The 14149-nt window shown below is 55.8% G+C and overlaps 2 protein-coding genes across 7 annotated transcripts in view; both read right to left on the bottom strand.

The window, feature by feature from the left end:
- Nucleotides 1-2325: 2325 nt before the first annotated feature.
- Nucleotides 2326-5342, bottom strand: DPM2 (dolichyl-phosphate mannosyltransferase subunit 2, regulatory). 5 transcript variants are annotated; one of them, XM_038549242.1, is made up of 5 exons: nt 5064-5342; nt 4704-4793; nt 4049-4166; nt 3825-3927; nt 2326-3008 (listed from the first exon to the last, which is right to left on the bottom strand). In XM_038549242.1, the coding sequence occupies exons 1-5, from the start codon at nt 5064-5066 to the stop codon at nt 2933-2935; spliced, it is 390 nt and encodes a 129-aa protein (XP_038405170.1). In that variant the 5' UTR covers nt 5067-5342; the 3' UTR covers nt 2326-2932. The 5 variants fall into 5 exon arrangements, with proteins under 5 accessions (XP_038405170.1, XP_038405165.1, XP_038405167.1 ...); XM_038549237.1 differs by lacking the exon at nt 4049-4166 and adding an exon at nt 3328-3406 and having other exon boundaries at nt 5064-5191; XM_038549239.1 differs by lacking the exon at nt 4049-4166 and having other exon boundaries at nt 5064-5170.
- A 1841-nt stretch (nt 5343-7183) lies between these two features.
- Nucleotides 7184-14149, bottom strand: part of FAM102A (family with sequence similarity 102 member A) — a 34188-nt gene continuing 27222 nt past the window's right edge. For both annotated transcript variants that reach the window (XM_038549235.1, XM_038549236.1), the window contains 5 exons: nt 12637-12741; nt 12360-12552; nt 11789-11910; nt 11613-11682; nt 7184-10046 (listed from right to left, as the gene is read on the bottom strand). In XM_038549235.1, coding sequence (XP_038405163.1) covers nt 10001-10046; nt 11613-11682; nt 11789-11910; nt 12360-12552; nt 12637-12741 — 536 coding nt within the window. In that variant the 3' untranslated portion in view covers nt 7184-10000. The remainder of the gene's footprint in view (nt 10047-11612; nt 11683-11788; nt 11911-12359; nt 12553-12636; nt 12742-14149) is intronic.

Here is a 14149-nt window from a genome sequence, read left to right as displayed (position 1 = left end):
TCCTGAAGCGGAGGACTCAGGTCTCGGGGCCGCTTGGGGAGGCGGGAACCTGAATCGAAATCCCGCCCACCCACTCTGGCGTGAAATTCCCACAGACTGTCCCTCGGGCGAGGAAACTCAGGTCCAGAGAGAGAAGTGAGTACCTCCAGGTCACACAGGAAGTCTGGCGCATGCATTCATTCAGTCTATTTTGATCGCTCACTATGGGCAGGAGCCCTGCTAGGCCCTGGGGATTCAGTGGTGAGTGAGAGGAACACAGCTGCCAGCCTCATCTTTTAAAAGCATAAATCGGATGATGTCACTCTCATGCTTGAAGCCTCCAGTGGCATCCCTCTGCACTAGAACAAAATCCACACCCCTCGCCACGGGCCCCAGGCCCATCTCAAACCACCCTGCCTACACCCGCCCAACAGCCAGCCACAAGGGGATCCCCCACCCCTCCTTAGGCAGAAAATTCTTTCACAGCTGGGGCTTTTGCAGGTGCCCTTCCTACTGCTTGAAATCCTTTCCCCTATTCTTTCTTGTCATTCTTTTCACCTTGCTCGACTCTCTAAGTGTCCTCTCATTCTTGACCACATCACCTTGTGTTATTTTCTTCATCACCCTTAACACTGTCAGAAATTGTCTTGTTCATTATATTCCCCCACCACCACCAGGATGGGAGCACCAGAAGGGCAGGAACCGTGCTGGGCTCACTTCTTGGCTCAGTGCCTGGCACAAACCAGTATTTCATAAGTATGTGTCGAGCCACTGTGAGTAGGATGTGCAAAAGGCTTCAGTGAATCCCAGGAAATGAAAGGTAAGGGTAGCTGGAGTGAGAAGTGAACAAAGATACATGCAGGTTCTTTCAGATCATGTAGGGAGGGGGTGGGAACCCAGGCAAGCATTATATGTAGAAGATGTTCAGATGTTCTTAAAAAGGTCATGGTTGTTATGTATAGTCACATTGGAGGGGCCAGAGTAGGAGGGGGTGAGGAATCTTTTGATGACTTAGGGCAGAGAAGAGTGGATTTGCATTGGGAAGGTGACTGGTGGGGGAGGGGAGGAAGGAGGGAGAACAGACAGGATTTGGGGTTGTGTGGATGCGCGCTAGGAGGAGGAAGCCAAGGTCAATAATATTGGCCAGGCTTCTGGCTGGGTTTGGGGCCATAGGATGATGCCAGTCATGGGAGGGGGCAAGGCATGAGGGGAGGAGGAGTCTGGGAATTCAGATCATGACAGGATGAATTGGAGATGCCACTATGACATCCAACGGCAGATAACTGGTGCATGAGCAATATGTTGGGGCTCAGGAGGTGAGCCTGGCTAAGGACAAGTGTGGGGTGGGAAGGCTTGTGACCAAGTCCCAAGGAGCCCACCATCTCATGGCAGAAGTGGAGCAGGGAGACATGAAGTATGAGAATGAGCCTCATAGACACTGAGAGCATCTGAAAGTACATCTGGGGGGATGTCACAGGCCAGCATGGGGTCACCAGTGGTCTGAGTGGGTGCAGCCCTCCCAAGTGACACTGAGGGCCATGAAGGTGAGGAACAGCAGGCAGCAGGTGTGGACACCCTTTTGGGAATTTGGCTATTTGGGGTAGGTGGGGGGAGACCTGGAGGGAATTACTGGGCTGATGGACAGTCCTTTACGTGGGGCCTCTAGCACACTCTTGAAACACAAGAAGGATCCTGGTGAGAGGCAGAGGCTGTCCCCAAGCAAGGGGGACCATCAGACAGGATACCACCGCTACAGCATGGGGGAGAGGGTGGGACAGGTGAGGGCAAGGCAGGTGTGCCTGTGGTTGGCCTCTGCTAACTGAAGTGAATATCATCCCAGGTATGACAGAAGCTTGAACTAGGCACTGAGGACGGGAGACCCAGCTGCATGGGATGAGGGGTGTGGTGGGATTGCTGGGGAGACAGGGTTGGGCCTGTCAGTCAGCCTGACCAGAGTCAGCCCGACCAGAGCCAGCCCTGTTCTGGTTCCCCGAGCTCTCACTGCTCAGAGCCAATGCTAGGTTGGGTTGCTGGGTACAAGAGAAGGACGATGGACTTGGGCTTTTAGGGGACTGGCTTGTGGGTCCCTAAAATACTAATGCACACTAGCTGGGCTGGCACAGGGGAGGCATGGTAGAGACTGTGGTGTGTGGCACATGGCCAGGTCTCCGCCAACTCCCCACCTGTCAGCTACACCAGACTGGAGCCACACCTGTTTCAGTCCCCACTTTATGCTGTGTCCAGCGTGGGGACAATCGGGGAGGTTCCCTCATTGCACAGATCAGAGTCTCCTGACCTGAGACCAGCCCCTCTCCAGCTTCCCAGGTCAGTGATGGCACAGAGACAAACACATCATCAACGTTTATTGTTCAGTTATCCCCCAACTGGCCAGTGCTGGGCCCAAGGGGCCGGGCCTCTATGAGAAGCAGTTGGTCTGGGGGCCTACTATGGCCCCCCTAATGTGCCCTGAGGCCTGGTGATAACCCCTGGCCTGTCAGTCCTCCTCCCCTTAGGCTTTCCAGGTCCTGAAGTCCTGGTGGGGCCTGGGGCTATGTCAGACCCAGGAAAGCTGCCTCAGAGGAGGAGCAGAACACGTGGGGGAAGGTTGCATGGTGCCTCAGAACCTACCAAGTCCAACATCAGCAGGTGACAGGAGGGAAACTGAAACAAGATAGAACTCAGAGGAAAAGGTGACAGGGAGTCTGAAGGTGAGAGGGAGACAACCAGCATCTTTCAGGCCCTGAACCAGAAAGGGGTAGGAGGGAGGCTTCCCAGTAATCCTCCTTCCTGGCTTCTGGAAAGTTGAGCAGGAAGGAGCAGGCCTATGTGGTAGGTCCTCAACAGCTCCATCCCCGGGATGTCCAAAGGGAGCCCTGGCTTGAGGGAGCCGAGGTGCCTGGATGGGTCCTGTGCACCCCCACCCTTGGAGGGGTGGCAGAGGGGTGCCACAGCCTCAGCCCCACTGGGCCTTCACTGAGCTTTTTTGGTCCCCTTCTGGTTCTTCAGCATCACGTAGGTGATGAACACTCCTGGAATAGACCAGAAAGGCCACGTAAGATCTGGGCTTGGGGCTGTGGGGAGGCCAAAGTGGGCACTGCATGGTGGAGTGACCCATACACAGGGCCAAGCACCTGCGCAACCACCCTCCAGGCCAGGATCACCTCCCTGGTCATTCAGCAAGCCACACATCCACCCACACGTACTCAACAAACATCAATGGAGTGCCCAGCACGGGCAGTTGGCTATGCATAGTGTTTTAGCTTTCTACACTTGATTATCCATCTACCCAGCCCATCCACCACCACCCACTCCCACCCCCTACCTGCCTTCTCCACATCCACCACCCACCCCACCACCCGGTCATCCGAATGACTCATCCAAACCACTTTCTTCGGCACCAACTCGGTGCCACAGCCTGTGCCAGGAGCTGAGGACATAATAAAGATGATGAAGATACCATCCTGCCCCACAGAAGCGCATACACTAAAGGCTGAGAGACAGAGAGGTACAGGAATCATGAGCCAGTGGGTGACAAAGGGGTGAAAGGTGACTGAGGTGGCCACAGAGTGAAGATGGTGGTAGTGGAGGGAGCAGGAAAAAGGGAGACACGGCATGAGGGCCATCCCGTTTGAGACCAATGAGCCAGAAGGCATGGAGAAAACCCAAAGGGCTACTGACTGGCAGCCCGGAAGGAGGAACAGGAAAACCCCAGGGTGTCGGTCGGGGGCCAGGGGCATCAAGCAGGTGTGCGGCCGGTGCTGAAGTATGGAAACACGTTCAGAGGTGGGAGAGGGTGGTGTGAACTCCCAGACACACTGTTCAGGGTTGAGGGAGCAATGACTTACCCACAAACAGGAGCAGCAGGAGGCCGGCAGCCAGTGGGATGGCGACAGCATAGGCTCTGGGCAGGAAGTACTTGTGGATGACATGCTGACTGTCGATGAAGGGCTGGTATCGAGGACAGAGCTCTGGTGAGTGTTCCTTGCCTTGCCCAACCTCTCAAGGCCAAACACCCCCCTTCCTCCATCTCAGGGGCTAACCCCTGTCCAAGCACTGGGACAGCACCTACTTTGCTTTAACACGGTGGTATCTGGGGTGCTCTGGTCTGTTTCCTTTACTTGATTATTGAAGTTGTTCACTGCACACTGGCCTGGTGCCTGCCCTATGGTGGTGCTAGGGGCCCGGCACTGCACAGAAGATGAGGGGCTTGCCCTGAGGCACTCACCGCCCAACAGGGGCAAAGGTACAGGAGAAATCCTCAAGTGGGCTCCACGGTCTTCTTTACTAACATTTTCCTCCAAAGTTCTGTAAGGTTTTGCCTTCCAAACACACTGCACTTCTTAAGCAATAACCAACAAGTTTTCCCACAAGGAAAAAAAAAAAAAAGTCCTAAAGGCCCTCAGAAAATCCACTGGCACTCATGCCGGAGAGCCAGCAGGATAACCAGAAGGACTACAACTCCAACCAAAGGCAAAAGCGAATCAGTAATAAGGCTTTACAGAGCAGCAGTAAGGGATCAGTCCTCTCCCTGCGCCTTACTTCGTCATCTACACACCGGACACCCGCAGCCTCGTCCTCATAGTGCTGTGCTGGAGACTAAAGGAAATGAGGCAGGGAAAGCACCTAGCACCGTGCCCGGCCCATAGCAGCTGCTTAAGCGATGCCAGGGGTCCGCGTCAGGGCCCAGGGGTGGAAGGTGCGGCGGGGGCGGGGCAAGCACATACCAAGAGAATCACCCAGGCGGTGTAGTAGAGGAAGATGATTAGGCTAACGGCGACGAGGCCGAGTCCCACCACCTGGTCTGTCCCCGTGGCCTGGAGAAAAGGAGGGCCCAACTGACGAAGTAACTCCCCATCTGGGAGCACCACTGGCCGGGTGGCGTCGCAGCCCGACCGCGCTCTCAGCTTCCCATTCACTCAACAGACGCAGCCCCGATCAGTATCGCTTTCTAGGCTCGGAGAGCGCCGGGCCACGGCGTTTTCATTCGTACAGGGAGCCGGCGGGACCGCAATCGCGGCTCCGAGCGCCCAAGGCCCCGCTCCCGGGCGGAGCCCACCCGCGCACGCCCCCCGCCCAGCGCTCACCATGTCCCCCGCGATCTCACACCCCAGCCGGAAGCCGCCGCCCGGATCCGGATCCGGGGCTTTCCGGCCCTGAGCCGCGGGGCACGCCGGGAGTCGTAGTCTGTAGGCGGGCCCGCGACTACGTGTCCCAAGACAGGAGGGTGCCGCCCCCCCCTTGCATGCCGGGAAATGTAGTTTCCAAAGGCATTGCGGGTCCCGCCGTTCTCCGACTTTCCCTAGGGAATAGAGTCGAGGGGGGCGGGGGAGGGGGGGAGGCCCAGACTGGCTGGCACTCGCCCCAGAAGCAAAAGCTCATCTCTAAATATCCCAGGATCCCGAAGCCAGAGCGGGAGGGCGTGCGAGGTCAGAGGTCCCAGTTTTCAGGTGGGAAAACTGAGGATCAGAGAGGCGTGAAGACTTGCAGATCACAACCCAGGTCAGTGCTGAAGCCGAGACCGGAACCCAGGGGCCCTATTTCTTAGTACGGAGCCTCCAACTTGTTGGTCGAGAGGCGTGCAAAGAGTGATTGTTGCCCCACCTGGAGTGGTTGGAAGAGGGGGTGCCCCACGTCCCCAGGGATGGGAGGATTCCCACTGGCTGTTGGGGGAGCGCCTGGTTACCATTGCCTCGCTTCCCAGGCGGCCGTTCCTGTGTCCTGTCTTCACTGCAGGGATGAGTTCAGGGGGACCCTCCCTTTCCTCACCATCCGCCTTTTGGGCCTGGGTGTGCAGCCCAGGCAGCCACACGGACGCCCCGCATACAGGTCCCTCCCCAGTCTGGAACACGGTCTTCTCACAGCTTGCCTGCTGCTCCTCCCCCATCAGGTCTCACCGAGATGCCACACCCCTTAGGGAAGCCCCTCACAGCTGGGCAGGGCTCCCCTCCTCTGTGCTCCACAGCCCCCAGTGTCCCTCCCCCTGATAATGCTTGTTATCATCAGGTTTTGGTTAGCTCATTTACTTGTTGATCTGCCGGACCATGAGCTCTGTGGGGAGGTCTGCAGTCACTGCTGTAGCCCTAGTGCCCAGAATTGGGGGTACAGGGGTGGAGGGGAGGAGGGGCGGATTGGCACACTTGGAGATGCCTCAGAACCTAGCATGGTTTGCTCCTGCCAGCAGCATGTCTCCTTGGGTCACCTGAGCCCGTCTTTATGGGGACTGCACTCTTCAAAGCTGACAGGAACAACTCTTCTTGGCCTGCAGCCTAGAGCCTTCCCTTTTCATCTCAGGACTGACTTTGGGCTCAGCCAGGAGCCAACTTTCCCCTCCCCAGGTGTGCACTGTAGAACAGAACAAGAGACTCGGGCAGCCCCGGTGGCGCAGCGGTTTAGCGCCGCCTTCAGCCCAGGGCATGATCCTGGAGACCCTGGATCGAGTCCCACGTTGGGCTCCCTGCATGGAGCCTGCTTCTCTGCCTGCTTCTCTGCCTGCGTCTCTGCCTCTCTCTCTGTCTCTATGAATAAATAGTCTTAAAAAAAAAAAAAAACAAGAGGCTCAAAGGGTTTAAAGGGGCCATGAATGGGTGTCAGCTCCGAGAAGAGGTGTGGACAGTGAGGAGCTGCAGCAGGAAGGAGGCCTGGTGGTTTGGTCCCTTCTGGCCTGTCCACAGCCACTGAGGCTTCCTGCCACTTCTGAGCTAATTAAAGGCCAGGGTGACTTGCCTTTCTCAGAACTTGGCTAAGTTGCTGGCTCCCCATAACTTGAGAGTGTCAGGGGCAGAACGTGAGGGGCTTAGTTAGGCATGGAGACACTTGCAGCCTGGGGCTTGAGAGAAGTTGGGAACAAAGTCAGCACCCCTGGGTCAGGCCGTTACCCACTTTCTTCTTTCAACCACAGGCCCATTTATAGCCGAGGAATGGAGGTGCAGACAGTTATTTGTCTCAGGCTGGCTGCTAGGAAGGTCCAGCAGTTGGAACTTGTGCACTGAGACGGCTTAGTAGGTGTGAGACTGGCAAGAAATCTCCCTTCTGGGCCTGTTTCCTCCTCCAGGAACCTGGAACAATGAAGGTGGTAATGACTGTGATGGCAGCCAGGACAGGGAGGACCCTGGCCACTTACATCTTCCCCCATTCCCGGATATCAACCCACACATGTGGCTTTCTTCTAATGCTGACAGAAAGATAAAACAAACAAAACCCAATGTGCCGTAACAACCAAAAACTGCAACATTTAATTTTTCCCCCCAAACCAAGACACTGACACTAGGCTGATTTCCCCTTACAATGTGAACTTCTACAACGGAAGCCAGGACAGAGATACAAACACAGCCCTCTAAATAAGAGTGGTGGTGGTGGCAACATTCTATTAGAAATGAGGGGATTTTTTTTAAAGGCCAAAAAAAAAAAAAAAAAAAAAAACCAACCCAAGGTACCCTCACCCCCACCCATTTCCTAGTTCATCTCCCTAAGAGAGGAGAACATGGCAGATCTCCATCCCGATAGATCACACCATATAGTCAGTTTGGAGTGACCAGGAAAAAAAAAAGTAACCTAAAAATATTGTAGACTTTTATTTTCTTTAAATCTCCTAGTAAAAACGTTAAACTGTCTTTCAAGAAGATTCCAAACTGGCATTGCATAGACTGATTCCTTTCCAAAAATATCTCTAATATAGTCTATCTTTCTCTATATATAGAATTTTAAGTCCAGGAGCTGTGGGTGCCTGGAGGGAATTCACTGAGCTTGAGGGGACCCAGATGTCGAAGAAGGGGATCCCACATGGGGATGAGGCTGTGAAGCTCCAGGCCTCTGGCTCCAGCTAGTGTTCATTTGGATGTGGCCAAATTCTCAGTCCAATTACCCTGGTCTGGGGCCTGGCAGGGGAGGATGCAGCAGGCTCTGTCTTCTGGGGTGATGGTCGAGCCCAGACCTCGCTTAGGATGGGGCTGGGGCTCCTGATTTGGGGGACTACCCAACAGCACCAGAGCTAGCTGTTTTAAGCCTGAAGCCCAGAACTCTGAGCCAGATCCCAAATATACCCTGAATGTGCTTCCCCCCTGTGCTGAAGTCATGCAGGAAGGAGAGTGCTCTCCCATCTTCTGGGGGGTCACTTCATCTGGAGACAGCACAGTCAGTTCCCCTTTTAAAGTGCCAGGTGTCTGCAGGGCAGGAAGGGACGGGCAGGGCTAACCAGAGCCTTCTCCAACCAGAGCAAATGCTCCATCCTGTCTCAGCAGGCAGCTCCTCACATTCATTTTCTGAGAGTTAGGGGATTAAAAACAACAAAGAATTCTAGAAATGCTCTGCTCCCAAGGCCACGAGGTTCCAAGACAAAGGAACCCCCAGGACAAAGCGGGTCCCCCAGGACATAGGGAAGGGACAGCTGAAGCACTAAATGCTCCAACTCTTGCCAGCTGGAGCATAAGGGCAAGGAGCCCTCCCAGCCTGGGGAGGACACCCCACTGGCGCCCACACCCCTACCAGGGAGAGAACCGGTATCCTGGTCCCTCAATCCAGATCCTCAGCCCTGCTGGGACCCAGCCAGCAGGTAGGGCAGAGAACAGAACCACCTCCCCTCACCTGGGGGGAGGAGAAGATACCAAACTGAATTTTTTTTTAAAAAGGGGGGGGGGGGGAAAAAGAAAAAAAAAGGAGAAATGTTTTTTAAAAAGAAAAAAGTTACAGGATTAAGTAAACACCAGCCTGCTGGGTTCACACAAAATGAGTGAAATTTCAGAGTGGCAGGGAAGTCTGTCCAGGGACCGGCTGGCAGCCAGAACCCACCTTCAAGCAAGTAAGGAAGACAGGGCAGGGGGCGGTATATAGACAGCAGAGGCCTTACTTAGTGAGAGGTGGGGGCAGGGCCAGACTGCTCCCCGCCTCTCCCTCGCCCAGAGAGAGGGATGCTTCCAGAGGAGGGCTGAGGCTTTTCTGGCCAGGAAGCCAGCTCCAGGCTGGTCCAGTCACAGTCCACCTGCCTTTCCAGCATCAGCCCCAGCCTGAGCTAGCAGACCCTGCAGGGACAGAGAAGGGGCTTTTGCTTGCCAAGTCCAGCCCACCAGCCTGACTGCTGACCTCTGAGGGTTTGGGAGGCACCTTTCCTGGCTTCCTACAGAAAACCAGCTGCTCAGGATCCAGCCCTGAGCAGAGGAGAGCCACCATCAATGCTCAGACCATTCTCAGCAGGGGGGTCAGGCCTGAGCTGGAGCAAAATTGGGGGGAGAGGCAGTGCCACGTTCCAGCCGGGCTGCCAGGGGCAGGCACTGACCGCACAGCAAGCAGTGCCCAAAAACCCTTGTGAAGGGCTCAAGGGAAAGGCAGACAAGGGCCAGTGGGGCTGTGCTGTAGGCAAGCGTGTGCAAAGTGCAGGCTGCCAGGGCAGCAGGAGAACATTCGTTGGGGTGGGGGTCTCAGTCTGGAGTGTGGATGGGTCTGAGGTCTTGGTTCCCAGGAGAAGGCCGCCAGCGGGTCCCCCAGGACACAGGGAAGGGACAGCGGAAGCACTAAAGCAGTCAGACGGCCATGGTGGCAGGATTCAGGGGTGGACTGGCCCTCCCAAGGGCAAGGGGGCAGTAGAGCAAGGCCCGGCCAGGGCATGGCTAAGCTGATGCTCCCAGAATGAGCAGGGACACAGGGCTAGGGGCCCCTCAGCCACAGGCATCCCTGCAGGTGGGTGCCGCTGCATGTCCTCGCGGAGGGGCCAAAACTGGTCTCCAGCGGGGCAGTCCTGGCCATCTTTGTCTTGTCCACCTGCTTCATGGACCTGCACATCCTGCCCCCTAGTGGTTCAAAGGAGAATATTCACAGTGGTGCCGGGGGCCTGGTGGGCCAGGAGGGTCCCGGTTTGGATGGGAGGACAATGGAATGATGCTTTGGGGCAGGAGTGGGGCTGGAGTGCATGGAGGAGGCACAGATGAGATGTGGTGCGGATGGCGATCCGAAGGGGAAGGTCCCTCGTGGAATGATGCGGGCCTGGATGCCCGCAAAGGCAGGGCCCTTCTCCAGCCTGGACACCCGCTCCTCAATGGCTTTCAATCACAACAGGCTCATAGACCCCAGAGGAGACCCTGCAGGGTAGGGGAGAAGAGAAACAGGTCAGCCTGTCCTCCTAGATGCCCTTCTGGGGCAGGCCCTCAGAACTACTGCACAAGTTGGCACTCTGAACTAACCCGCCCTGTTTCACAGAGAGGTAAATTGAGGCTCAGAGAAGTTGAGTTACTCACCCAACACAACAGAGACATTACCTATGGAAGTCTGTGGGATTTCAGAGCTGCTATGAGCTGTGCCTCACCCATCCTCATGGCAACCCTGGCAGGCAAAGACTGCCCGCTGCCCCATTTGACAGATGAAGAAACTGAAGGAGAGGGATTATGAAGTTTGCCAAGAGGACAGAAGGCCGGGGAGCCTTACTGGCTCTTCTCTCTCCTGAAGCCAGGCCCACCCACAGGGTCATGGACACTCAGGGCTGGTGGGCAGCTCTGCTAAGACCTTGCTCCTGATTAAACTGGTTTCTTCCATCCTCTGAAATCGTTTCCTCACTGCCAGAGGGGGCTAGGGAGGGGTTTGTAAACCTCCAAGGAGGTGCCTTTTGTTTTACCATTGCCCACCTCACTGGAACAGCCCAGGAAGCCACCTGGGGACGGCAGCTGCAATTCTGAGCCTCGGCCAGCAGGTGTCAGCATAGCAGCACCAGAGGGAAGGTCGGGGACCCTGCGCAGCCCCGCCAGGTCTCCATCTTCCCCACCCCAACCTTGATGTTAATTAAATGAGCACCTTCCTGGCCAGCCCCCGGAAACAGGGGATAAGGCTTCAGTCAGCATAGCCCTGCACATGGGGAGCTCCTCTACTCATTCACTCATTCCTTCAGTGAACCAGTAAACATGGTACAAATGAATGATCCCAAGAAGACACTACAAACTGTAGTTGAAGCACCACGTTGGGCCTGCCACTCCCTCATATGTAAACATCATGCAGGCACAGATCTGCGGTGCCCACTGCTGTATTCCCAGCACCTAGCTCAGTGCTTTGCTTGGTGTGTGGCTCATGCTCAATATTAACTTGATAAATGGGTCATCATCATCATTTTTAAGGGTGCCCAGATCCAGAAGGAAGGGAAAAGCAGGATCCAAAATAAAGACAGCTACAGCCTCTGCTGTGTGCCAAGCCCTGCACTAGGCACTGCCCAAGGCTACCCTTGGAACCCTCAGAACCAACCCCAGGGTGCTGTCCCAGGTTTCTAGGTGAGATGTGATGGTCCAGGCCATTTGACAAATAGGAAAAATGAGGTTCAGAGAGAAGTGAGCGGTCCACGGTAACACTGTGGTGGTAAGAATTGCTATACAAAACCAGGTGATGGAGGACACCTGGGTGGCTCAGCGGTTTAGTGCCTGCCTTCAGCCCAGGGTGTGATCCTGGAGTCCTAGGATCGAGTCTCACATTGGGCTCCCTGCATGGAGCCTACTTCTCCCTCTGCCTGTCTCTTGCCTCTCTCTCTAATAAATAAATAAAATCTTTAAAAACAAAAAGAACAAAGCCAGGTGAGTGTCTATAGAGACCGTGCTCTCACCATTGTGCCCTCAGTAGCCACCCTAGTGACCCATCCCTGAGCTGTGACTCCTAGCTGTGACTCCTACCTGTTGGCCAGCTGGATGCCACTCAGCGTGGTGGATCCATCACGGCTCACGAACAGCCGGAGATTGCTGTCTGTGGGGACACAGGGAAGGATGGAGGCTGAGTGAAGCAGGAGCAGCTGGGGAAGCCCTGAAGCAAGTGGCATAGTCTCCCAGTCCTCCCCACGTGGGCAGCTCACCCTCAGTGTTGCTGCCGTCCGTAAAGTCCTGGCTTTGCATGATCTTCTCCACAATGTCATCTGCGTCGATCCGAGTGTCATCCACCCAGGTCGGGTGGCTCTCCACAGAGTCCTTCTTCCGCCTGGGGTAGGGCAGGGCAGAGTCACAGCAGTCCAGCCAGTGATAGGCATGAGGATGACAGTGGTGGGCACCTACAGGACTCAGGCTGCTCTGAGGGCACCCAAGAACTCATTCCCAGGTGTGCTCATCTAACCCTCCCCTCAGTACCCAGGGTAGGGGCCATGACCTGTTTTATGGATGAGGATCTAGAGACCCTGAGAAGTTACCTAACCTTTGCCTCTGAGAGGCCACATGGTGTAAACAGGGGCCCTAGGTCACTAAGCCATGTACAACAGCATTTGCCTGCCAGGCCCAGGCTGTGCCCTGTATGTGCATCCACCAGCTGAATTGTCACCAGCCAACCCTCTGAAGTGGGACCCTGCTGTTTCCATGCTATAGGTAAAGAAGCAGAAGTTCGAGGTACCCCCAGGAAGGATCTATTCTCCAGGACCATTGGGGAGTGGTACTTACCGAAATGAACGGTCAGACAGATGGGGCCGTGGCGGCCGTGGTGGCTTCTCAGGGGGCCGGTGCTCACGCTCACTGCCCTCAGGGGCCTCCACAGTCACGCTGAGGCCACCAGAGGCACTGCTGCTGGTGGACGTATTGCGGCGGTGCGTCAAGTCTGAGAGGCTGGAGGAGCGCGAGTGTTCCGTGCTGTAGCCTGATGAGCATTTGGGGAGGCTTGTTATGGGGGTATCGGCCAGAAATGTGAAAGACCTGGGCATGGGGCCAGGCAGGCACTCACCAGAGATCTTGGACTGCTGGCTGGCATAGCTGGAGTTGCGGGAGTGGCCAGAATGGAACACCTCCTCGGGGCTGGACAGGTTCTGTTCAGGCTCCTCTGGCACCCCTGAAAAGCGGGGAGAGGGTAGGCTTACTGGCAGTGTCAGCCCTTGCCATCTGCATGTGTCCTTTCTGGGAGCTGGTGGGAGCGAGGGGTAGGGGAGGTGCACTGCGTGTTTCCCATTTAACAGACAAAAACAGAGGTCCTGCTCCCACCACAGTCACCCCGGGGGCCCAGGCTGGTTCACTCCACAAATATCTGTGAGGACCTTCTCTGCACACGGCACCCCACTGATGCTGTAAATAGAAGATGAAGTGCCACAGGCCAGTGGGAAGGGAGAATGTTGGGGGAAAAAAAAAAGATCCACCATTAACCACAACTGAGGTGAGTGGTACAGAGCAGGGAGCAGTGTGTATGGGGGTTTGACCTGGTCTGGGATCAGGGAAAACTTCTCTGAAGGTGGCCTTAATGGGAGGCCTTCAGGAGGCATGGGAGGGAACAAGCCACAGAAGCCTTCAGAAAAACAGCCTTCCAGACAGAGGAACAGTGAAGCAAAGGCCCTGAGGCTTGGATGAGCTTAGGTCAGTGTGGCTGGAGTGAGACAGTAAGGGGAATGAGGAGTGGCCAACAGTCTGGTCCCAAGTCACCCATAAGCCCAACTTCGAAACAAACTTTCTGGCACTCACCAGCAGGAGGCGCAAGAGACCCAGGTGGGATCCACTCTGGGCTCCTTGAGTGCCTGCCCACCAAGTTCTGCTCATAGGAAGGAAGAACCCATCTCATCCATGCCCCTCCTTGGAGAAGAGCCCACCAGGCCTTAGGCTGGACCTCAGGCCTGCCTGGGTCCCCACCCAAAGCCACAGGGTTTCTCAAGACAGGTGCTCTGCAGATGGGTGGTTGCAGGAGGGGAAGGGTAGAAAATCAGCTACAGAAGCATATAGGCGGCTCAAGCCCTACCCTGCCTGGGAGACCCCCCCTCCCCCTGAAGCTAAAGAGAGCAGTGGTGTTGGCATTGGGAAGTCCTTGTTTTAGCGTGCAGTCACCAGGCTGAGGCAGGCCTGAACCCCAGCTTTCAGCTGTGGGCCTTCCCTGGCTGAGTCTACAGGAAGAATGGGAGTGGAAGGAAAGCTAGCCCTTGAGGTCAGGCAGGCCCTCACTGCTCCCAGCAGTCCTGGGGGCAGAATCACTCCACAAACATCCGCTGAGCCACCCAAGGCCCTGCGCCCTCTCTAATTGCTCTTGTGGTGCAAATTAGGGTGGCAGGTGCTGCCCTGCTCCCTAATCAGCTTGGGGGCAGTCTGCCTCCCAGAGGCGAGCTCACCCCCAGGGGCAGAGTACCAGGGGGCCCCTACTTTGCCACGTACAGCACCAGACATGAGGTGGCAGGGGAGGCTGAAACCTTCTCACGTAGCACCTCCTCATCCTAATCACCATGCTGTCTCCTCTGGGTATTCAGACGTTTGCATTTTTTATA

This window comes from Canis lupus, chromosome 9 (genome assembly GCF_011100685.1).
Source record: "Canis lupus familiaris isolate Mischka breed German Shepherd chromosome 9, alternate assembly UU_Cfam_GSD_1.0, whole genome shotgun sequence".
Taxonomy (NCBI): domain Eukaryota; kingdom Metazoa; phylum Chordata; class Mammalia; order Carnivora; family Canidae; genus Canis; species Canis lupus.
Note: the sequence above shows the minus strand (reverse complement) of the source record. Positions and strands in the feature narration are given on the sequence as shown.

Coding starts and splice junctions, on each gene's coding strand:
- DPM2 (XM_038549242.1), bottom strand. Junction 3,928..4,048: donor TACCACCGTGTTAAAGCAAA/GTAGGTGCTGTC, acceptor CCTCGATACCAG/CCCTTCATCGACAGTCAGCA. Junction 3,009..3,824: donor CCTGCTGCTCCTGTTTGTGG/GTAAGTCATTGC, acceptor GGTCTATTCCAG/GAGTGTTCATCACCTACGTG.